The sequence below is a fragment of the Callorhinus ursinus genome, unplaced genomic scaffold (assembly GCF_003265705.2).
Source record: "Callorhinus ursinus isolate GAN/ISIS: 27379988/994484 unplaced genomic scaffold, GSC_fseal_2.0 scaffold25, whole genome shotgun sequence".
NCBI lineage: Eukaryota > Metazoa > Chordata > Mammalia > Carnivora > Otariidae > Callorhinus > Callorhinus ursinus.
In genome coordinates, this window is record NW_027397087.1 from 4,132,453 (window position 1) to 4,157,495 (window position 25,043).

The window sequence follows — 25,043 nt, forward strand, 5'->3', positions numbered from 1 at the left end:
TAAGGGGTCTGCTTTTAAGCAAGAATATTCTGTTAATTTGGATAATGAACACTTGAACTGTGACATCAACAAGCTTAGTAGTTATGAAATATATTGGGTGTTTTTAACGTACACCTTAAATATGACCTTACTTCATATTTGCCATATTCACAGAGTAAGATGGTTATACAGGATTGGAGATTGAGTTCATATTGATCCCCAAGATTTTGGGAAGTTATACTAAAAGCGCTATTCTAAAACATTACTATTACTCTTTTTTTGTCCTTTCTAGCTAATATTCTTCTTCTTTTTTTCCTTAATTCTGATCCTTTTTTTTTTTTTTCTTAAAGAAAACATTAGGTTATTGAAACATCCAGTTTTCTACTTGGGAAGTTCAAAGAATCCTAAGTAACCATTTGGCTCCAATATGTACAAAGAGCTATAAAAACCTCAATGAAATGTATAATTCTCAAGGAAAATATAAATTGCAAAACTGACTGTTAGAAGAGACAAAAATCTAAACAGATTGGTAGCCATCAAAGAAATGGGAAAAGTAACCAAAGAGCTGCCCCACCAAAGTAGCGTTAGGCCCAGACTGTTGTTTGTGAGGAATTCTGCCCATACTTTAAGGAATGGATAATACCAATGTTATTTAATATATTGCAGATCAAAGAAAAAAAGTAGGAAAACTTCCCGTGAGTATTAAGGAAAGGGATGCAGTTCCTTCTTGGATGATTGAGATGAACCTCAGAGCAAACAGTTGGAACCAAGGATGAAAGATAGCAGTAAAAGATATCAAATAAAACCTTGAACTTTGGGCCACATTTGTTGTCCCTGTGCCTTGTTGATTAATGAGAAGTTAAATCAGGAAAGAAAATTATTAAGTCAGTCTAGGTAGGCTTTGTAGAAGGCATGGGTATCCTTTAAAATGCAGTTGTATTTTATTCAGTTAGCCATCTGAGCATTAAATACAAAGCATACGTTGGTGGTAAGAGGGGGGCAATGAATAGGTTTTAAAAAAAAGAAAAGAAAACATTAACTGTCTTCAGAGCAGATGCCTTGCACCCAGTATGTGGGAAACAGGGAGTAAGCACAGTAAGACAAGGGAATGGAGACAGAATGAACAGAAAGGAAGTAGTGTGGCCTGGTGACTGAGCCATAACCTCTAGATCATGGAGTTGGAACCCCAATAAGATGGTCGACCCAATTTTATATCCATACCCAGTGGTTTAGATAATGATGTTGTGGTAAGGAATCTTTCAAGGTCTGGGGGCCAGGAAAGGAGCATAATACATGGGCCAGGAAATCAGACCAGATGGATGGGGCTGAGCTTAAAAATACCCAGTGGGATGATCCATGATAGAAACTTCTCCTGGGGCCTAAACCAGGTGAGCAGGGTCCCCTGCTCATAATGCTACTCCCTATACTTGTGCTGTCATTTCCTCTAAACTTTGCCCACATTGTTCCCTCCTTCTCTTTTAGGAAATCTAGGATGAAAGTAACAGTGTGAAAGTTGAAACAGGGATGGCAAGGCAGTGAGAGTTTAGTAAATAAAAGAATGGGGAAGAGACCCACTACATAACATGGTACTTCAAATGTGTGGATTAACCTCTTAAATTTGTTTTTAAAAAAAATGTGATGTCACTAGTGGTGACACAGACTTCTAGAAGCTGTCCTTTGGGTACAGTTACTATTGGACCAACTTCAAACTGAGAGGGAGAGAGGAAGGGAGGGAGGGAGGGAGAGAGGGTGGAGTGAGAAAGTACATTGTTATGCTTGGGAAGTTCTCCACTGAAAGGTGGAAAGATTCCCCAGCCTCACCTGATGCTTTCTGCCCGAGTTTTGTTTTGTTTTCACATTAAGTGACAAAATTTAAGTTGTAGGTATTGTGTTGGTAATTTTGGTGCTGTGAACAGGAGTGTAACATCTGCTTTTAAAGGGGTTTTAGTATGTGCATTTGGATAGCTTGGTGACCTTTGAAATTTTGTTTTGAGCTGGGTCAGAAACATAATCATTTTTCTTTCTGAAACAGATTCGAACATCTGCAAAGGTTGATCAAGCTAGGATAGTTTTAGTAAATTATTAGTCTCTGTTTTTTAATGTCAACCCAGCTTTTAAAACTGTTGATCAGCTACGGGAAACATCAGCTCAAGGCGCTTGAGTTGCTTCTAATAAATGTCTTTTCCATTAAATATTCTCATTGTGGCCAATGTATTGAGAGGATAGAAATTTGTTCCAGTCTTGTTCATCTGCAGTCCAGTTTTCCAAATTCTTCTTGTTTTTAAAGTAAAATTACTTAAATTTGTATTTCCTTATCTCAATAGTTCAAATTTTTTATATTTCAAGGAGGGGAGATTGTTCTGAATTCTGGCATCAATCCTCCAAAGTCTGGATAAAGGACATCCACTTCTAACAAAATTTCACTTAAATATCTAGTTTAAATATGTCTTGTCATTAAAAGGTTATTTACGTTTAAAATGCTGACCTTTCAAGATGTACACAAGAGTGTTCTAAAACAGAGTTTCTGAACATTGGCCATGAAACCACTGTCTTGGGCTGACAAATGGATTGGAAATAAGCTACCCAACACTGGGAATGGGCCATTAATTTTAATCAAAGGTGATGCAGGAAGGCGAATGGGATGCATGACAATGTCAACAGCCCAGTAGGTGTTAAGAGACCACACAGCCTTCCTTGTTACTTGGTTGGGCCATTAGTTGAGGTTGGGTGAAGACAGAAAGCCATGTCTGGAATTGAATGACCAGGTCACTCCAAAATCTAATGGAGAACTCCTCATTTCAGAAATCACACTGTAATGCCATTAGAAGTCAAGGACAGCATTTAGAAAATATTGGAAGATTTTTTTTTTTAAACCAAGCATCCTTGCTAGTTTTTTCCAACTTTGTCAAGCTCCCTGTTTCCTGCCTCCTTTCCTTCTGAATGGATCATTGATATTTACAGAGGATCAGGAAATCGAACAGACTTAGAAAAAAATCTCAAAGCCTGTTTGCTTTTCAGAATTACATATTGTTAGTTGTAAAACTCTGGTAAATGCCAGAAACAATAGCATACCAAAGGAATTAAGCAGGGCAATTAATTCTCTGTAGTGATCTCGTTGTCCTTGTCCCTTTCTGTGTTCTTGTGTATAGGAATAGTTTTACTAATTGAAACTAAACTTTCTTAATTGCTTTAATGAAAACATTTGTTTTACAATTATACAGGCCACCGTGCTTGTGCCTCACTGTAAATTGTCAATATTGCCTGATAACATTAGTGATATTCACAGTGGTGAAAGCCTTTTCTTTTAATCAGTAAGTATATTTCGTTATTTTGAGTATTTTCAATTACAAAAAGGTAGCTTATGACAGCTTGAATTAATGATATTTATAATAAAGACATAAAAATGCAGAAGGGACAAAGAGGCATTTTTATATCTATGCTTCAGGTTTGTTAAGAAAGTTCATTTATTCTGACACAGCCTTGCATGCATAAGAAAGATATGTATGACTGCATTAGCAATTTTTACACATTTTTAGGAAAGAAAAGCAATTATATTGCTGTCTTGTTAATGGAACACTGTTATAAGTAATAGTATTTGTTCTTTCTGTAGATGAAGATCAGCTCCGTGCAAAGGGTTATGACAAAACACCAGACTTTATTTTACAAGTTCCAGTTGGTAAGTCCTTAAACTCTCTTATGCGTTTGTTTATAGTGAAAGGGGATGTGTTTTCTCCATAGATTTATTTTTTTTACTTTTTGTTAATATTAGCAAATGTTACCAGAGTAGATTAGCTTTAAATGGGTGAAATTGTTGGAAAAGATTATTTTAGAAGAGCAGAAAATAATTGGTTTGGAGGAAATCTCTGCCTTAAAAATGTTTACATATATTTAAGCAATAAACATGTCTTCTGAAAGCATTTTGGGTGCCATTTTCAGGTCATTTCTCTAAATTCTGAATTTTTAAACATGATTCCTTTGAAAAGCCAAACTGGCTCACTTGGGTTTGCTTTCACAGTACTTGTCCACTTACAGAGGCAGTGTCAGAATAGGAGGGGGACTTTTGAAAATGATGATGAAAATGAAGGGGATGTGATTATAGCATAAATGGTCTTTGTAAGGAATATGTACGATGCCTTGTTTTATAATTACTTCCGTTGATGACAGCAAGGGCCGAGCCTCTGCTCACTAATGTGAAGCACAGAGAGGCCTAGGCAGAGTTCAGTATTTCCAATCTTCCCTTTTCTTTGCTCTGTATTAGTAATGCTTTGTCCCTTAGCTGTAGAAGGGCACATAATTCACTGGATTGAAAGCAAAGCCTCATTTGGTGATGAATGTAGCCACCATGCCTACCTGCATGACCAGTTCTGGAGCTACTGGAATAGGTAAGGTCCCATTATTTTTCTCTTAAGATAAACGATACTCGGCTGAAATCTCATTAGAAAAAATATTTTGTTTAGCTGGTAAAAATGCTAGTAGCCTTTGTTTCTGGTAAATACAGAGACTTGATTAATGTATTCATTTCAGATAATTTAAACTTCTCTGCTTTCATAATGTTGCTTCATTTTTTAAAACTAACAGTCTCTGCATAAGGTCAAAATTAGTATATACTCCCCATTTTCCGTTTTACAGCAATAATATTGGTAGCACTTAAAATAGGAATAATAAGGCAGGGTGCCTATTGACACTAACTTTTTATCCTTTGGATGTAAAATTTAGCTTACTCTCAGACCTTTAAAAATATCATATCCTCAGCTCTCTGAGGAAAGTATCCAAGTGATATCAAAGTTCAAAACGATTTGCCTTCCAACAGAAAAACAGTTTACCTACCAACTTCAATCAACAGTCCTGACCGAAGGCGTGGAAATCTCATCAATTAAGGGAAAGGGTTGGAGGGGAGGATGCTTTATTATCAAATTCCTGGGCCTGGGCCTTCATATTCTCTCAGCTAATCCTCACAAGGAAGTTACTTTTCCCCCCATTTTACAGATAACGGAGTCTCAGAGAGAAAATAATAATGCCATACAGTTGGTCGTCATGCATTTCTCTTTCTCGCTCCCAAACCCGTGCCCTTTCCAGTACATCTCTGTTGTCATTTATAGTACAACTGTTGAAATTTTGTCTTTTACTATTATTGAAGTGCCACATTTTCACACCGCGCATTTTTTCCCCTTAGAATAGGAGGTAGGGCAAGGGGTAACCTTTCTAGATTAACTGTGTTCCTCAGTCACTGGCCAACAGTAAGAATACAATAATAAGATGACATGGGCCCAGATCATTAAGGAATGAGACAGTAGCATCTGTGCACAATAGTCTCATCCTGGGGAAAAACAAAACAAAACAAAAAAACAGTGACAGGCTACAGAATTTGGTATTATATTGTTACTCAGCTTTACAAAAGGCCAGCAGACCTCGTCCGTAGCAGCTGTGCTAAACTAAGCCCACTTTTTGCCATGGTAACAATGATCATGACAAAATGCTGAATGTAATGGCTCTCTTGATTTTCTTGTGTAATTGTGCGTAGCATCCGAGCTTTACTTTACAGGGATGGAGGAGAAAAGTGCAAAATGTTTTAGAAATCAATGCTGCTTCAGCATTCCCTATCTTTTACTCAGCCATTATTCAAATTAGCAGTAATGTGGCAAATTGAATTTTAGATTTTTAGCAATTTTTTGAGTTTGAAATAGTAAAGAAAGCATCATCTTTGGTAGTATAGGGAAAGCAATGACAAGAAAATCAAATTGTGTAAGTTTAGGTTGCTAAAGCATTTTTAACTCCACCAGAAAACAAAACCATTATGCACTGAGACGGTGCCCCCACTTTGGTACTGGTCAAGTCTTTTATGTGGAACAATTACAAATTGAATTCCAAAGAGTAGCGCTTACTTGAAAATCCCGTATTTTTTTCCTAAAACAAGTGACCTGTTTATTGAGTGCCTACTATGTGCCTAACACTCACTATTTTAGAGGTTGAATAAATACTCTGGTCAGTAATCGGACCCCCATGCATTATTGACCCAGCTGGAGGGGATCTGAGCTATGGATAATCTAATACGGTTTCCTTTGGACTGGAATTTAGATTATTTTGTTGTGTGCTACTTTTTCTGTTCTCATGATGTTTTACTTACATGGCTATTGGTTTACATTCCCTAAACATGTTCTTTGAATATGTACCAGCTCTTGGGCATGATTCATTCAGGGCATATTACGCGATAAGGGAAAGTCAGCCTTGATTTTGAATGTTCCAGATCATCCAAGGAGGAAATACTCTACACAGAATTCAGTAGTTTTACCAGATGTCTGCAGAGAGGCCAAGAAATGGAAGTAGTGGTAATATTCAAAATGGAACATAGAAGCATTTACTTGGATATATAATTTTGATTATAACAGTGATACGGACTTACCAGTGATAGGACCAAAATAGGATTTTGACAGGAGAACTTAGCCTATTTATGAAAATACGGTATCCTACTCTTCATATTTTGCCTCAACACAACTCACATAGTAGTTGCTGAAATTGTTGAGAGTGGAGGAAATCATCTCTCCCACCTGTAGGTAGCCTTTCAAGGAGGCTATTGACTGGTTGGCATTTGGGCTAATTGCTTTATTTGTGTGATGAGCCTCTAGTTAACATAAACACTGTTATCAAATTGTCACACTATTTTTAGATTAAATGTTGGATTTTACAATAAGACTGTTCAGTGAATACTTGTAGAATCATGACCTTGTATAAACCCATTATCTCACATAAATAACTACAGAGCCCTTAATTTTTAGTTTAATGTTTCCACAAGAGTTTTCTTTTTTTGTGCAAGTGGATATTCTTATTCATCCTTTCAGCAACTTTGACAAAGTTGATAATACCGTACCTCTTTATTAAAACATCTTTTCTTGACTTCCGAGAGCTACTCTTCTGGGTTGCTTCCTGCCATCCCAGCAGCATACTCAGTTTGCTTTGCTGGCTTTTCCTCCTCCCAGCCCTCCACTGGAGCTGGGCCCTGGAACTCAGTGCTCAGCACTCTGCCCTTTGCTATCTACATTCACTTCTGGGGTTCTCTCTTGGAGCTTTCATCGGAGACTATGGTTTTATATACCGTATCTGTAACAGTATCTCCTAATTCTTGCTGCCAGTCCTAATATTTCCGCTGAGTACAAATTTGTTTGTTTATCCAACTGTCCACTCAGTATCTCCTCTTGGCTATCCAGTAGGAATCTGAGACCTAACATGTCTAACATTAAACCCTCGATTTTCCTCCCCAGGCTTGTGGCTCCCCCGATTCGTCCCACGCTCAACTAATGGTGTCACAATTTGCCCAAATACCCAAGCCAAAAACCCAGCCCATCACCAGCCTACCAGAAAATCCTTTCGGCTCCATCTTCATCACATCTCAAACCATGCCTCAGGATCACCTTCTTACCTGGCATCACCTCACTATCTGTCATCATCTCTCGAACTGTTGCTGTAGCTTCCGAACTGGTCTCCAGACCTTAACCTTTACACTCCTGTGGTCCGTTTTTCATACCCTGGCCGGAGCGACTCTGGGAAAATACAAATCAGATTGTATCGCTTCCTGCTCAAAACTCCTCAGTGGCTTCCCATCACATTTCAAATAAAATCCCAACTCTTTCACATGACATTCAGAGCCCTGCATGATCTGGCTCTCTACCATCCCCGGTTATTTGCACACCTGCCTCTCTCTCTTTCTCTCTCTCTGTACCCAACTAAGGCTCCCTCCCTCTCTTATACCTCTGCAGTCGCACTGGCTTTCTGGGCCTTCCTAAAATCTACACTGCGTATTTCTACTTCAGAACTCTTACTCTGGCTAATTCTTCTGCTTGGAGTTTTCTTCCCATTTGGATCTCCACATGGTGAGCTCCTCACATCATTCAGGTGTCTGCTCCAATTCCCCTCCTCAGGGATACTTTCCATGAGCACTCAATCTAAATGACCTCACCCCAGTCATCTCTCCCTCCTCACTTGGTTGGACTTTTCTTCATAATATTTATCCCTATCTGAGTGAAAAAAATAACATTTATATAAGCATCAATTTGTTTGAATACGAGCCTTTATTCAAGAGCTTTACCTTTTATATTGCTGTTGTTAATTACTGTATGTAGTGTGCCCTTCATTCCTTTGTAATCAAAGCTTCAAGAATTTTCCCTGGCTTAATTAACATCAGAAAAATTGAAATTTTGCAATGCCATCACCTTCCCTAAAGTCAAAGACATTGAGTACCGAAAATAAGCTGCCTTTCCTGTGAGCAGGCCTCTGTCCCGGGTATGAACTTTGATCAAGTAGCTCCTCAAAACTCTACAGTCTCTACTTCCGTGGAGTTAAAGGAAATAAAGAGTACCTCTGAGAAGCAGCATTTGGACCATAATATAGCCCCAGATTATATAAGGCTATATATATGATTGTAAAGAAAATACATACACATTTACATATATATGTATTTATATATCCCATATACATAGCTCTATGAATACAAATTGTATAAAAACCATATTTCCTTGTGCAATTAACACCCCAGAAGCCTTCTCATTCTACTTCTGTAATCAAAAACTGAGTTCTTCCACAATTTGACCTATATTACTAAGTATATTTTCACATCTGATGGTGACAGTTAAAAAAAAAAAAAGCAATTCTATAATCTGAAGCCAAATTACATACATGGGTTCTGTACATACATGTGGCCTTTCAGAGAAGTAGGAACAGACACCCTGTGCTCACTTTCAGTGCTTGGAGATAAGACGTAGGTCCATCTGAAGGAAAATATTAAGCGACCCTAAAGAGCAAAGCCTCACAAGCCGCGAGGCAGCACGTGCACTGTGCCCGACATCTACCAATCAAGAACGTGGAAATCTCAGCTGCAGGTTCAGCCTTGCCACCTACCATTCTGGGCGCACACTGGCCCCCATGAGAAACCGAAGGGCACTTTGTAGATACACCTCTTCATTTCTCTCAGAGAGGATTGACACTGGCTGACTGGCAAGCACCAGGCCGAGTTTTGTTTCAACATGCTTTCCCAGCTTAGAGATCCTTGAAACGATGGAGGGAATCTCTCCTGCTCTTGGGTTTGAATCCAGGCCATGCCACTTTCCAGTCCTGTAACTAGGAACAACTTGCTTAACCTCCCTGGTCTTCGTTTTCTCCTATAAAATAGTGTCAGTAATACCTTCTTGACCACGTGGTCATGAAGATCGGTTATTTAATAGGCGTAGAGCACTTCAGAAGCGCGTGGCAGTCGACAACAGATATTAATTCCCGTGCGTCTCTCTCTCTCCTGCATATCCCTGTCTGGTAGAATTTAGAAGTCTTCTGAGTTGACATTTTTATTTACCTTCTTTGCCAGACAAACTCCTCCTGGACTACTCAGCTTGGCTGACATCTCTTTGGGAAACCTTCCTGCATTCCAAGCTTGCGTTCGATACCCGCTGCCGTATTCTGCTAATAATTTCATAGCATGTGTTGAATGTTGTAATTTCTTGTTTACTTGTCACCTTCCTCCAGTTAACATTGAGTTTCATCTTCTCTGTATGTTTTATCTGTCATCAAATGCTGGAAAGCTGGTAGAATACCTGGCTGGTGGAGGTGCCAGTAGGTGATCAGGTCTAAGGACATGGAGTGTGGCCTAGAAAGGGATTGGGGGGATATACAGCAAGTGGGGTTATCCCCTTGGTCCTGCCGAATCCTCACTCCATGGGTTAGGATACAACCAGAGGGGTCCAGAGCAGAATCCTCTCAAGTTTTGGGCCAGGCCATGGACCTCTCTTGAATGGTTCTAAATAACAGTACCAAAGGAAGCAAATACATGTATCTTCCAAAGTCATTTTTTTTGTACTGGTGTTAGGATGTGAGGGGAAATGAGCACCAGAGGAAATATGGTCTTAATCACATTTATGTATCACTGAAAAGATTAAGAGCTGACTTCCAAATGTCAGAATTTTGAAACTTTGGCTCCAGAGAGTCTACTCTCCAGAGGCAATGCTAAGCTAATACCTTCTGCCACAAGAACTGATTTGACTTTAGTTCTTACCTCTAAGTATATTTTAAAGATTGGTTATTTACTCAGTGGTGTAGCAATTGCTTTCTCTGGTCTGTGCTGCCTTGAGAGGTGAGGCACTTAGAATGGGGCTGCCTAGCAGTGAGAGTTAAGGAAGGCATTTTTTCAGAGGATGGCCAAAGTTTTTCCTGTATTAAGATACTTCCAGGAAGCCTGCAATTAGCCAAATCACAGATTTCCAGTTATTTCAGTCCTGTTAAAAACAAGGCTGATCACATCTGTCTTAAGTTGGACTATGTGCCTCAGCAATAGAAGCTCTTGCAAACCTTCAATTACAACAGCCTCAGAAGGCACTGCTCCAGTATACTAACAAGTAGTCATCAGCAACAACAAGAGACAGATTGACTAATAATTAGCAAATGCACTGGAGAGGGCTTCTCTAAAGGTAAAATATAATCATTTGCTTTTCCATCTCTTATAGTGGAGGTGGTTGTGAGATCCTGATGTTCCGTTGTTCCAGACAAATCCTTGACACTGTTATTAGCTGGAGCAACCTCAAAATATTTGAAAAGGATGAAAGAAGTGTCTGCTGTGTATGTAGTACTTTTATAAGAATGATTTCTCATAACATTTCTTTCTGCATTTGGAATGTGAAATGCAAGAATTTTCCCCACCAAGGAATTCATATTGTCTGCTGTTGGTGTTTTCAGTGTTGACTTTAAATCCAAAACTGAATAAGGGATAAAAAAGGTTCCTTAGGCTTTTAAAGTGATATTTGCAATAAAGAGACAGTTGTTAAATAACTGGAATGGGTCCAAGGACTAAAGAGAAAGAAAATAGACATATAAGGAAATATTAATGAATTGTAGTTTCTCAGAAAGATATCTGTCTGATTACTGTCTTCAAGCATGCACAAGATTTGGGGGAGTGGGGTTTTGGAATAGAGAGAGCATATTGATCAGTTTTCCAGAATCAGGGACCAAAGAATTGTTGAAAAGATGACTCTTCTGCTGACCCACTGTGATAGAATGCCTCAGAAAAGTTACCCCACACCAAACCAACAAGCAAATGATTGGGCGGTCATTCTAAAGATGGAAACACAACCATTATGACCATCCAGAGAGAGTGAGGGAAGAATAATAGAGATTCTGCCAATAGGAAGTGACCCAGGAGCATGGATAGAGTCAGGAGCCCAAGAATACAGAATCCATTTCTGAGACTCATTCTAGAATATTGGAGATCAGGTTGAAACTGATGCTAAAATGGCTTGGGGATGTAGGTCAGTGATTCTCCAACTTCACCATGTATTGAAATCACATAAGCAGCATTTTAAAAATACTGATGTGGGTCTTATCCCTGGAGAACTGATTTAATTGATGTTGCGTAGAGCCTGGACCTTGGGAGTTTTTCTTTTCTTTTGAAAACTTTAGGTGATCATGCCATTCTACATGCAGCACTGACATCAACTTCTTCTTTACCTAGCCTTGGCTAAGTATTTGCCAAACAGCCCTTGCATTTGTAGCCTTTCTGCTTTCAGAGTATTGATGAGAAAAATAAAGCCTTATTAAGGAACAAAGGTTCAGTTCAGCAAACACTTTCACAGGTACTGTGTCAGTCATAGAGACCCAACCTCTGTTTTGGGGGTGCTGATAGTAAGGCCTGAGGCTGTAAACTGCAGGAATGGGACCTGAACCCAGATCTTCTTCTGAATTCACACCTGTACGCTTTCTGCCCACCAGGCAGTTTCATGTCAGCCATGGTGAGAAATCTCTTTTAAGCGGCTACTTTACTTAGTCAGTTAATGGGTTCGCTGAGCTGATCTAAAAAGCTCTCCAGCATATGTGGTTTAGATATTTACCTCCATAAGGTTAGTGAAGAATGGGCCAGGTGTTCTCTGTTACTTTCTCAAGAGCCCTTATTCTATATTCAAAATATGTATCTGTAGGTTTATTATAAAAGCCTGTCATATATACCAGTACACCCAGAATATAATAACCCCTAAATTGTTGGATTTGAAATCCAAAGAATTAAGAGAAGTCTTTTGTATATGGTTCACATTCACAAATTCTGACTGAACTATCTGAAGACTAGTCTGAATTCAGAAGAGAAGTGAACTGTGGAACATTTGTTAAGAAATGTTTTTATTTTAAATGGAGTTCATTTTTTTTTTCTGAATTGCCGTTGGTTGCTCATAAAAAACAAGTCTGTTTTAATAAATAAGAATAGTTTTAAAAATAGCTTTATTGAGGTATAATTAACATTATAAACTGCATATATTTAAAGTATACAATTTGACAAGTTTTGACACATTTATGTAAACACAAAATTATCACCTCAGTAGAGATATTGCACATCCATACCTACCACCCCAAAAGTTCTTGTGCTTCCTTAGAATCCTTCTTCTCAATCTCTTCACTTCTCTCTGCACCCAGGCAACCACTAATCTGCTTTCTTCACTATAGATTCAGTTTGCATTTTCTAGTATTTTCTGTAAATGGCATCATACAGTATGTACTTTGGCTTTTTTTTTTTTTTTTTGGTTTGGTTTGGTTTTACTGAGAAGTATTCACTTGCATAGCTATACCATTATTTATCTGTTCACCTATTAATTGACGTTTAGGTTGTTTCTAGTTCTTGCTATTAGTAATAAAACTCCTTTGAAGAGTCATGAAAAAATGTTTGTATGGTTTCATTTCTCTTAGCCAAATACTTCGAAATGAAATAGTTGGGACATACAGTAAGTATATGTTTACCTTTTTGCAAAATGATTTAACTGTTTTCCAAAGTGGTTGTACCATTTTACATTCCCACCAGCAGTTTATGATAGTTTCAGGTGTTCCTCAGCTTCCCCACCACTTGGTATGTTCCGTCTTTTTAACTTTAGGCTATCTAAGAGTTATGTAGTAGTGCCTCAGTGTGATTTTAATTTGCATTTCTATAATGACAAGTGACATTGAGAATCTTTTTACATGCTTATTTGCTACCTGTCTTCTTTGGGGAAGTGTCTGTTCAAGTCTTTGGCTCATTTTTTGAGTTCTTTTTTTTTTTTTTTTTTTTTTATTTGACAGTGAGAGAAACAGCGGAACACGAGCAGGGGGAGTGGGAGAGGGAGAAGCAGGCTTCCCGCCGAGCAGGGAGCCCGATGTGGGGCTTGATCCCAGGACTCTGGGATCGTGACCTGAGCTGAAGGCAGACGCTTAACGACTGAGCCAGCCAGGCGCCCCTTGAGTTCTTTTCTTATTGTGTTTTGGTAGTTTTAAAAAAATATTCTGGATATGTCTTTTATCAGACATGTGATCAAATATGAAATATTGTCTCCCAGTCTTTTGCTTGTCTTTTCATTCTCTGAACAGTGGCTTCCAATTTAATTTTAATAAAGTCCAATTTACCAATTTTTCTTTTATGGACTATGCCTTCGATGTCACATCCAGGAAATATTAAAGATTCAAAGATCTAAAGAAATCACAGGGGCACCTGGCTGGCTCAGTCAGTGAAGCATTTGACTCTTAATCTTGGGGTTGTGAGTTCGAGCTCCACGTTGGGTGTAGAGATTACTTAAAATAAAATTTAAAAAAAAATCTTTAAAAAAAATAAAAAAAGAAATCACAAAGATTCCCCCCTTTTTTTCTAAAAGATTTATTTTAGGGTGCCTAGGTGGCTTAGTCGGTTAAGCATCTGCCTTCAGCTCAGATTATGATCCCAACGTCCTGGGATCGAGTCCCATGTCAGGCTCCCTGCTCAGCGGGGACTCTGCTTCTCCCTCTCCCTCTGCTCCTCCTGCTTGTGCGCTCTCTCTCTCTCTGTCAAATAAATAAATAAAATCTTTAAAAAAAATTATTTTAGATTTACATTTAGGTCTAGCATCCATTTTCAGTTAATTTTTATATATGATGTGATACGTGGATCAAAGCTCATTTTCTAGCATATGGATATGCAGTTGTTTCAGAACCATTTGTTGTAAAGACTAATAGCTACTAAATAGCCTTTGCACATTTGTCAAAAATCAAGGGGAGGAAATCTGAGGGGGAGAAGAACCATGAGAGACTATGGACTCTGAGAAACAAACTGAGGGTTCTAGAGGGGAGGGGGGCAGGGGGATGGGTTAGCCTGGTGATGGGTATTAAAGAGGGCACGTACTGCATGGAGCACTGGGTGTTATACACAAACAATGAATCGTGGAACACTACATCAAAAACTAATGATGTTATGGTGATTAACATAATAAAATAAAATTTTTAAAAAATCAATTGATCATTTATGTGTAGGTAGGCCTTTTTCTGAATTCTCTATTTTGTTCCATTGATCAATTTGTCTATACCAATTCTCTACCATCTTGATCACTATAGCTATATTTTGGAAACTATATAATCCTCAAACTTTATTTTTCTTTTTCAAAGTTATTTTTGTCTATTCTAGGTCCTTTGCATTACCATATAAATTTTAGAATCATCTTATAAATTCACCCCCAAAAAAGTCTGTTGGGATTCTGACGGGGATTACTTTGAATTTATAGGTCAATTTGGGAAGAATTGATATCTTAACAATATTAAGTCTTCTCACCCATGATCACAGTATCTCTCCATTTATTTAGGTCTTTTAATATTTTTCTTAAAATTGCCCTGTAGTTTTCAGTGTACAAATCTCTCACATTTTCATTAGATTGATCCCTATATGTTTTATATTGCTTCTTTTAGAAGTGATAGTTTTGGGGGTGCCTCAGTTGGTTAAGCATCTGACTCTTGGTTTTGGCTTAGGTCGTAATCTCAGGATCGTGAGATCAAACCCCACATTGGGCTTCGTGCTGAGTGTGGAGCCTGCTCAAGTTTCTCTCTCTCTCCCTCTCTCTCTGCCTGTCACCCCTACTCATGCAGACACGTGTGTGCTCTCTCTCTAAATAAATAAGAAAGAAATAAAAATAAAGAAAAAGAAGTGATAGTTTTTATTTTAATCCCCAATTGTTCATTGTTACTATAAAGGAATACAGTTGATTTTGTATGTTGATTTATATCCTACAACTTTGTAAAACTCATTCTAATACTTTACTCTTTTGGTAGATGCCATAGGATTTTCTGCATAGACATCCATATCACTTGTGAATAAAGACAGTTTCACTTTTTTCAATTTGGATGACTTTTTTTTTTTTTTTTTAACTGTCCTGGTTAGAATCACCTATACAAAGGTAAATAATGGTGGACAACATACATTGCCTTTCTTCGGGAAAAGGCATTCATTCACATTAAGAATAACGTTAGCTATCAGTTTTTGTAGATGTTCTGTATCAGGTCAAGGAAGCTCCTTACTATTCCTAGTTTGCTGAGAGATTTTATCAAAAATGGTTGTTGGATTTTGTCAAATGCTTTTCTGCATCAATTAAGATAGTCAAATGGAGGGGCGCCTGGGTGGCTCAGCCGTTAAGCATCTGCCTTCAGGTGGGGTCATGGTCCCAGGGTCCTGGGATCAAGCCCCGCATCGGGCTCCCTGCTTAGCAGGAAGCCTGCTTTCCCCTCTCCCACTCCCCCTGCTTGTGTTCCCTCTCTCGCTGTGTCTTTCTCTGTCAAATAAATAAATAAAATCTTAAAAAAAAAGATAGTCAAATGGGTTTTTTTTTTTAATTATTATTAATAGGTTAATATGGTGAATTACAATGATTGATTCCTGAATGTTATACCAACCTTGCATTCCTGGAATAAACTCCACTTGATCATGAAACGGTATCTTTTTATATTTTGTTGGATTTGATTTGTTGAAGATGTATTAAGAATTTTTTTCTTTTACATTTATGAGTGATATTGGTCTGTGGTTTATTTTTCCTGCTAAGTCTTTGTCTGGTATTAGAGTAATGATGGCTCATAGTATGAGTTAGAAGGTTTTCCTTCCTCTTCAGTTTTCTGGAAAAGTTTGTACAGATTTGTTATTATTTCTTAACTGTTAGGTAGAATTTCTTCTTCAAACATCTGCTCCTATTTTGTTGTTGTTGTTGGAAGGTTTTTAACTATGAAATTGACTTGTTTAATAGAGGTAAGGATGATTCAAGCTGTTGGGTTTTGGTTTTGGGGTTTTTTTTTTTTTGAGTAAACTTTGGTACTTTGTGTCTTTCAAAAAATGTGTTCATTTCATCTAAGTTGTGGAATGTATTGGGATAAGCTTACTCAGAATATCCCTTTTTTCTTTTACTAGCAGTAGAATCTGTCTGTAGCGATGTCAACTTTTTCATTCCTGATATTGATAATTGTAGCTTCTTTCCAGATCAGTCTGCCTGGAGGTTTATCAATTTTATGGTCTTCTGAAAGAACCAATTTTAATTTTATTGATTACTTCTGTTTTTTCTTTCATTGATTTCTAATGTAATCTGTATATTTTTTTCTTTTCTTTAGTTTCACTTTCTCTTCTTTTTCTAGTTTCCTAAGGTGGAAGGCTGAGGTTATTGATTCAAAACCATTCTTTTTTTCCAAGATAAGCAATTTAGTGCTGTAAATTTACCTCTAAGAACTGCTGTGGCTGTAGTCCACAAAATTTTATATGTTGGGTTTTCATATTTATTTTGTTCCAAATGCTTTCTAATTTTTCATTTCTTCTTTAATTCACAGGCTATTTAGATGTATTTAGGGTAATTTGTTCCCAAATATTTGAAAAATTTTTCACATATCTTCCTGTTACTGGTTTCTAATTTATTTCCATTGAGGTCAGGAACACACTTGCATCCTTTTAAATTTATTGAGATTTGTTTTATGGCCTAGACTATGGCTATCTTGGTAAGTGTTCCATGTGCACTTAAAAAGAAAGTTTGTTCTGCTGTTTTGAGTGAACTGTGCTATACTTGGCAATTTGGTCAAATTGATCATAGTAATATGTTCAAGTCGCACATGTACTGATCAATATTCTGCTGCATACTCAAGGGAGACCTACAGATAGTCTCTGGAATTCTCTCTCTATACAGTTCTCTTCTGCTGGTATTCTGTCCTATAGACTCTAGCTTCCCGGTCTTCCCATCCTTCCAGCTCTGTCTCCTCAACGCAGAGGGACCCGCTGAGCCTCACCTAGGTTCTTCATCTTCACAGTGCAGCCTGAAAACTCCAGGAAGTGGGCTGGGGCAAAGGGCTTACCTTTTTTGTTTCCCATCACTCAGGGGGCATTGTTCCACATTACTGTCATTATTTGTCCCCATCTGTTCTGTTTGTTTATTTCCAGCAGGAGGATAAATCCAGTCCCTGTTACCCCATCTTGGCTCCAAGCAAATGTCTCTCAATTATGGTTTTTAACACATTGTAAACAGTTTGTCTTATTCAGTGTTAACCTTGTAAACGTATTTGCTATTTAAGTTATAGATTTCATTGTTACTAACAATTTTCTTAAGCATCAACTATGAATAGAATAATTTATGGGAGAGGTTGTGCAAACCTTCAGGTTTCTTTCTTTTGATCTCTCTCTTTCTCAAACAGACCTCTAGGTCTCTTTCTCCCAGGATCCTTAGAGTTGAGATGGGATTTTCCATCACTACTTTTGCCCAGCAAAACGAAAGGCTTTGGTATAGTCCAGGCCAAAGATTGGCTAATAAGTGTATGGTTGTTAGAAGGCAGTTTTCTTCAATCATCTTTCATCAGCACTCACCAAGGGCTTCTGCTGCCGCTTGGACTGACATAAAGCTGGCCGTGGTTTGGTGAGATAGAGCCCTGTTCACAGAAGTTATGCCTTTTCTCTCACTTCTCTCTGCCTCTACATTTAAGAGACACGTTTCCCCATTTCTGAGCATCTTTTGGTATTTGATATCATTCAAGAATCTCCTGGGATGGGTGACTCACAGATGATGAGTCTGTGTTGCCCTAGTTTGCCCTTGCTCATTCTCCTCTCACACGTGTAGAGTGTGGAAAATGAGCCATGAATACAATTTGCATGTCACATACTCTTCTTCTCATAAAACAAAAACCTGTGTGGATACATAACAGCAATGGTAAACATTCTTTCCTTCGCATTTCTAATTGACTCTGGAAGTCGTATTCTCATAAAAACTAAACTCCTACTATGAATTCCATTTATCCATTTATTCCATTTAACACAAGCAAATTAGATTCTCTTCTGTTTTCTTGCTCTCTCCTTTATATTCTTAGTCTACTTATGATTTATGAATTCCATTCCCTTGTTTTACTCCCTTTCCTACCTGAATCGCTAACATCGAGATGCTTACCATTTTGTTCACCCTTATTTTCTTATGGGGATTCTGCCAGCAAGGTTAACAATCCTGTTAACCCCTTCCTACTTCTCCCTATATATTCCTCTTTGCCATCTTCTTCCCTTTTATCATTGGCAGCTTTGTTAACCATCACCACCTACATATTTTAAATTTAGTCCTGTAGCATCCCTGATAGCTCATTCCAAGTGATCATAAATTCAAAATTAATGCAAAATTCCTTTATTTAGCAAAAAGAGGGTTTTTTTTTAATTCATAAAGCTCATCAACTTATGTAGATATGAGTCTATCATAATCATCCCGGATAGCTTCAGCTGTAATACTTCCAGAACACTCTATATTGATTATGAAGGTGGTAAAAATGAAGTCATTGGTTGTGACCATAGGTCAGGTGTGTAAAACCATATTGACTCGGCACTAGACCAAAATTTTGATCAGCTCCAGCTGCCTTTCATTATTTTAATGTAAAATGAATATTTTTACCACTACATATTCCTAATGCAACATATTCTAGCAAAATGGTCCATCAGTAGTAGCATAAATATATGACTAAGTTCAGTAGATATGTATTAAGTTCCTTTATGTGGATACAGCATATTATGCATTCAGAGCATACAAAGATAAGCAAAGCTTCATCTTGCCTTCAAGGAGTTTAATTCAATCTAATTGAGAAACAAAGCATGTACATGGATCACAAAAATAGCTAACACTGAGCACCAGCTATGTTCAAGGCACTGGCTTAAGCGCTTCCATGTATTATCATCTTCGATCCACATACGAAGCCTATGAAGTAGATATTAGTATTTTATCCCCATTTCATATAAGAAAGGTGTGGCATAGAGTTTAAGTACCCAGATCAAGGTCATAGAGCTGGAAAGACAGGGGAGATTTTTTGATAGAAGAGTAGCATGATTAGGACCTATCTTTAGGATGGATGTTCTGGTAGCATTGCTTCAAGTGGACAGAAGCCAGAAGTTGGGGATAGAAACACAATTGCTAACACAGTTGTCCATATTGAAATAATCCATTAATTCCCAAATCATACTGGTGGGTGGGAATGGAAGAAGAGTGCAGATTTACAGAGATGACAAAGATAGAATTTACAGAATTTGGCAAGTAACTAATGTTGTATTGGGAGGTATGGTACAACGATAACGTTGAGGTTTTGATATTGGTGGTGCGGAGAGAATACTGATGCTGTTAAAGAATTGAGAGTAGAAAATAATCCAGGTTAGCAATAACTTTAGTTGTGACATTTAGAGATGTCCAAAGGCAGCTGGGTTGTAGAATAAGAATTCAAGTGGTGGATCAGAGATAGGTAGGATTTAGGGATCATCCACAGTTTACTATTTATAGACAAAGTGGGTTTTGATGGAGGAGTGTAGAGAAATGCCCTTCTCTATGGACAGGGAGAGAAAGAAGACAACTGTGATATAATGACATCCATAATAAAGTTTAGGGAACTGATGAACAATAAGTATTACTGTGAGAGTGAATAAAATTGTTTCTACATTTATTGACTCTCAACCTTCATCTCTTGCATTTAACCATTACACAGTAATTTTAAGTCTAGTTGCATTGAATCTGATTATTTGGAGTATTGATGGTTAAAATCAGTTCCCATCATAAGTTATATGGGTTTAGAAAGTTGTACCAAAATGTAAAAACCTAGGGCTTTTAACAATCACACTTGAAAGAAAGCTTGGGAGTTGCATTTGTCAAGCAGCTAGGAAAACCATTCATGCATACCCTCCGTCCAAAGCTCCATCGGTAACCCAAACATAAAGAACTGAAAGGTCCTTCTCCTTCATGCGGTGTGATGTTTGTTGACGTATTTTGACATGCCAGTACAACGCTGAACGGATCTGACCTTCCTGCAGTACTGAGGGACCCAAGTTCGGTCAGGGTACCCGACACTCACTGCATTGCTCTTTCTGCCTTTGTCCTCCTTTACGGATGAACACCAAATGCTGCTTCTACACAGAAATATTTAAAAATTTAAATGAATGTAAATGATTGCTTTTTAAGTGTCTCTAGTCTCCTTTCTCCAGTGACCATCAAGCCGAAAATCTTAGTGGGAGCTATTAATGCTTTTAATTAAAAGAAATTAAATTTGTTTTTCAGAATGATACATTGGGTAGAGATTGTTAATTCTTGAAATAGAAAAACAAAACAAACGAGGAGGTCTCTACGCTATAATACGTTTTACAGTCTTTCTTTATCTTTGTGATAGAAACAATTTTTTGGAGTTTGAATGTTTAAGGATTACCTCCAAAGTGCAAAATTAATGTACATGAAAGTCAATCTTAGGTAGCTTTTGAAGTAGCCACCTCATAGGTAATATCATGTGTTAAGAGGTTGAAGAGTTAGGTGGAGGCCAGAGAGCTGTCAAGAGTATTTTCTGTCATGTATAAATATGTTCTGTGTTAGATTTATCTACTGTGAAGTAGAGCTTTGACTAGTAACCCATATTATTTCTTAATGTCCTATTACAGCGGTGTGGGGTGAGGAGGGAAAGAAAAAATGTTTCCCATTAATGAATTTCCAAAATATAAAAGTAGTAAGCTAAATGCTTTTCATCAAGAGTAGCTTTTTAGAAAGGTTTTCCTGCTGTCTCCACAATTAGTCAATATAAAATAAGTCTGACAATATTCTCCTAGCATTTAAACTGCACTCTGCAAATTGTGGAAGGTTTTATGTATTTGTCATAATATTGGAGAAAAAGGAGTAGTCCAGTATTTTAGTCAAATTGTTTCCAAATGTGATAACTGTCTGCTAAATGAAATTAAGGTATGTTTGTCCAAAGGAAATATTTTAGTGACATAACCTAAAATTAGGACTGAAATTTTGCAGTACTTAGTTGTTTAACTATTCGCCTATTTTGCATAGTACCTGAACTCTCCAGTAGCACCCTGGACATCACCATATGTCTTTGAATTGTTTCTCTGTTTTCTCTGCCCTTTCAAATGTTGTCATGTCACTGGAAACCAATGCCCAGTACTGACAAAGCACGTTTAGCTCCTTTCTAGGATTCCACAGGCTTCAGCTCCAATTTCCTGGTATTCCTTATTCAGATTAGACCTCTAAGTTTGTGTGCCATGAGGACTGACAGCCCTGATCCTGCTCTGCTTGCCCAAGGCCTGGTCACGCACACTCCATACTCCAAAGCATGGCCACCGCCACAGGCCCGACCTTTCAGGATTTTATGTAATTTTTCATTGACACCTATATCTGACATTGCAGATGTACTTCTCATTGCGGAGTCTTTATCTACATAGGAATAGCTGAAAACCTCTTTTTCCTTAACTATTACATAGATTAATTCTACTTAACAATGACAGGCTTTCCTGCTGAAACTCAAGTAGCCAAATCCTTTTTCTCTTTTCTAACCATTCTCCGAGTAACATTTGACCCCCCCAGTCCGGCATGCAGGTCCATGCATGTGCACACGTACACTTGTACACACGCATGTGCACACACACATGAACCACTCTCACTAATTGCTTGAGTACACAGCAAACCCATTTGAGATGACAGGGAAAGGGTTAAGTCTTGACATTCTTTTTACCAGGCTTATTAGTGACTTAATCTCTACGCACTTCTTTCCTCCAAATTCACCCTTAGGTACATACACAAGCATAAATTAACCCAGTTGTTTCTAATATTATGGCATTCTATATGCATCTTTTCCCCAGAAAGTACACCACGAAGTTCTGTTGTTTTGCCAGGTTCCTGGCCTTCTTTTATAAATTCTTAGTAAAATTTCTTGCATTGTGGTAAGAAAATATATATATATTCTATCAATTATTTTAGAAAGTAATAATTCATTATAGTTGATCATAAATGTCAGGAAGCAAAGACCCAGCTGAAGCATTTTGTCACTAATCATGCTGTTTTTCTTCTAATTAGTTAATTTACATTTTACAAATTAAGGGTAAAATTCAGACAGAAGATAACATCATAGCTTTAACTGACCTATATTTGTATCTGCCAAATTTAAGTTAATTAGAAATGTAGATGCTGTTTGTTTTATCTGTCAGAAAAGCTCATCTTTTTTCTTAAAAAAAAAAAGTAGACACACTTTTTTTCCCCTCAGCATTTATCATCTAAATAATAGTCTTGCCAAGATGGCAGCCTCATAATAAACTCTTTTCAGTGGAGTGATGGGTAATGAAGCTTGCTTGTGAAGGCAGCGAAAAATGTTGTCTGGCCAAATGCATGAATATGATGGCTAGAGAATCAGTGGACTTTCTCAGTCATCAATCTTTTTAGTAGCCTCTTATACATCTGAATATTTTGATAGATGATCTAATAATTGAGTTATCTATCTTTCTAACTATCAGAGTTGCATAAAAATTATTCTCACATGCTACTGAATATTAAATATATTAGGCATTCAGTAAATTTTTCATAAAAGGGCCAAAAGGTGAAAGATTTTTGTTATTCTATAAATACCTCTTAATATATTGAGTGTTAAGCTCTCTGAAATAGTCAACCCTTAATTCCCTTTGTGAGAAGCAAGTATAAACTTGAAAAGGTGGACATCCCCATTATAAGTAGAGCATATAATAGTTACTACAGCTGGCGAAAAATCAACCCTGGTGAACATATGGATGCAACTCAGTTGTGTAAAATGGAATGAATGTCCTCGTTGGCCTAACACCAGTGTCACATTTAACATGACACAGGATTTCCAGACAAAGAACCACAGGTGATGTAGGTGTACAGAGTGACCATGTGATTTTGATGTGCCCATCATTTTGGGAGGAAGATGATCCTCTCAGAGGGGGAACCTTTGGCCTATCTAGCATTTTAGCTGGTGCCACCAAACTACTCACATATTCTCTTAATGCATAAGTCGTTCCTTCCCCCAATATGGCTTTATATTGTGTTGTGTTGTGTTTTTGTTTTTGTTTTTTTGTCGTATACTACTCTATTGAAAGCTTATCAACAACAAATGTGCTTCACTGGGATTGAAAAGCAGGCAAGGAAAATTGGCAGGAGACAGATCATTTACCAAGTAGGCTTTCCCCACCCCTACCCATACTATCCACATCTTCAAGGTGACCTAGCCGTGATGACTTCCCTGGAACCACATTAAAATAGTTCTGCCCTGGAAGAGCAGACATTTGTTTGCAAGTCTGAAGGGTTACCAGTCCTGTGCATCTTGAAAGGCACTCAAATGAGCAGGGCCTTGTAAATTGGATTTCTATTAGCCAGTCCTGATGGTAGCTCTTCATTAGTGGAATGGGAAGAAGTGCTATCAATAGCTCCAGCTCTAAATATCTTTTTTTTTTAATGACACACTTATTTTTGGTCTGCCTCATCCAAAATGGTGATACATGCTAAAAGCACCAGAATTGATTGTGTTTCAGGTTTTGAGTAAATCTTAAAATATGGACATTAGTTATGTTTACATGCTTTTCAACTTGAAGAGCATTTGAAACAAGAGACACATAATGGTCAGAAACAAATATGTCAAAAATGTCTTAAACTTGCTGTCCTTACAGCTTCTCACATTGATTTCAGCTCACAGTTGTACTATTTATAAAAGTTTGGGATGATAGACTTTCTTTCTCTTCATTTCCTGGATTGAAAATAATAATTAAGAAGGATAAAACCAATTGTGGAAATCCCTCTATGGGTTATATCTGAGGAATTATTCCTCTCTGGTAGTTTGATCTTTTTTGTTTGTTTGTTTGTTTCAGGAATTTTGCTTCTGTAATTTGAGATTGGGGAAAAAACATATTTTACTGTAGAAGCTACAGCTGGAAATTTTAAACTATTAGGTATCTATTTAAAATTATATATTTAAAACTATTTGAGATACCCATATTGGAGAAGTTTTAGGGGAGGGAATAGTCTTTTCTTAATCAAAGTAGCAAACATCTGTGTTCTTTCTAGTCTGTCTTTTGATTAGCATGGCCTCATCCATCACTGGTCTTTGATATGAACACCAAGAAGTCATGTCCTTTTGTTTTAAATGATAAATATGCCTTTGTCATGAATACTCATAGGCAACCTAGGATTTACATCTGAATTGTCAAAGTGTAACTGGCCAGCTCCTGTGATGAGTGACATTATTAGTGAAATAAAGAAGTTTTTAATTTGTCATGGATAGGCCTTAGATGGTGACATTATGAGACTATGTGGGTTTGGATGCTAGAAAAGTAGTCCTTCCCTCACTATTTTTCTAAGATTTGTCACTTATCAACAAGAGGCAATCTGCCGCAGGAGGCTGTCTGTGAACATTTTTACTTTAGTGCCATTAGTCTGTCTCTGTAGGTTTTATTATTTAGGCTAGATGGCCGGTAGTTCTTATCAAAACTAATACTGTTTGAAGTAGCGGACTTCTGGTGGTCAAACAACCAGTATCAGGATTTGTTCTGTCTGGCTATTATTGCCAGAGACAGTATTTTTTTAAACTTTAGCTTTATTTCAAGGTCTGTGTCAATTATATTTTCTAAACAAGTTTCTTTGATATCTTTGAACAAACTCACATCTACTCAAATGTATTTATGTATGCGCTATTTATATGAGCACATTGACATCCGCATGGTATCTACCTGCACAGTCTTGTGTTAATCACCAGACCATTGGACGGTCAAGTTCGACTATTGTATTTGACTCTTATACTCAGAAATTAGGACCATTAAAATTAAAAATACTGTGAAGTGTTGATCTTCTCTTGTCTGCACTATAAAGGAAGATTTCAACTTACATGTATTTGCCTTATTTATTTCTCCATTATTAACAGGCAAATATTTTGATTATTTTAAAGTTTCATCTTGTGACATACATGTTTAGAATGTTTCACGTTGGTAATAAGTAGTTCGTTATAACTTATGTACAAAAGGCATCCCATGGAGATCTGGTATT

General features: G+C 37.5%; 1 protein-coding gene across 7 annotated transcripts in view; it reads left to right on the forward strand.

Annotated features, from left to right (window-relative positions):
• CDIN1 (CDAN1 interacting nuclease 1) overlaps window positions 1–25,043 on the forward strand; it is a 203,364-nt gene that overhangs the window by 102,391 nt on the left and 75,930 nt on the right. For 4 of the 7 annotated variants that reach the window (XM_073876767.1, XM_073876769.1, XM_073876766.1 and 1 more), the window contains 2 exons: window positions 3,590–3,655; window positions 4,238–4,361. In XM_073876767.1, coding sequence (XP_073732868.1) covers window positions 3,590–3,655; window positions 4,238–4,361 — 190 coding nt within the window. The remainder of the gene's footprint in view (window positions 1–3,589; window positions 3,656–4,237; window positions 4,362–25,043) is intronic. The other 3 variants (XM_025884398.2, XM_025884403.2, XM_025884401.2) reach the window with 1 other exon arrangement.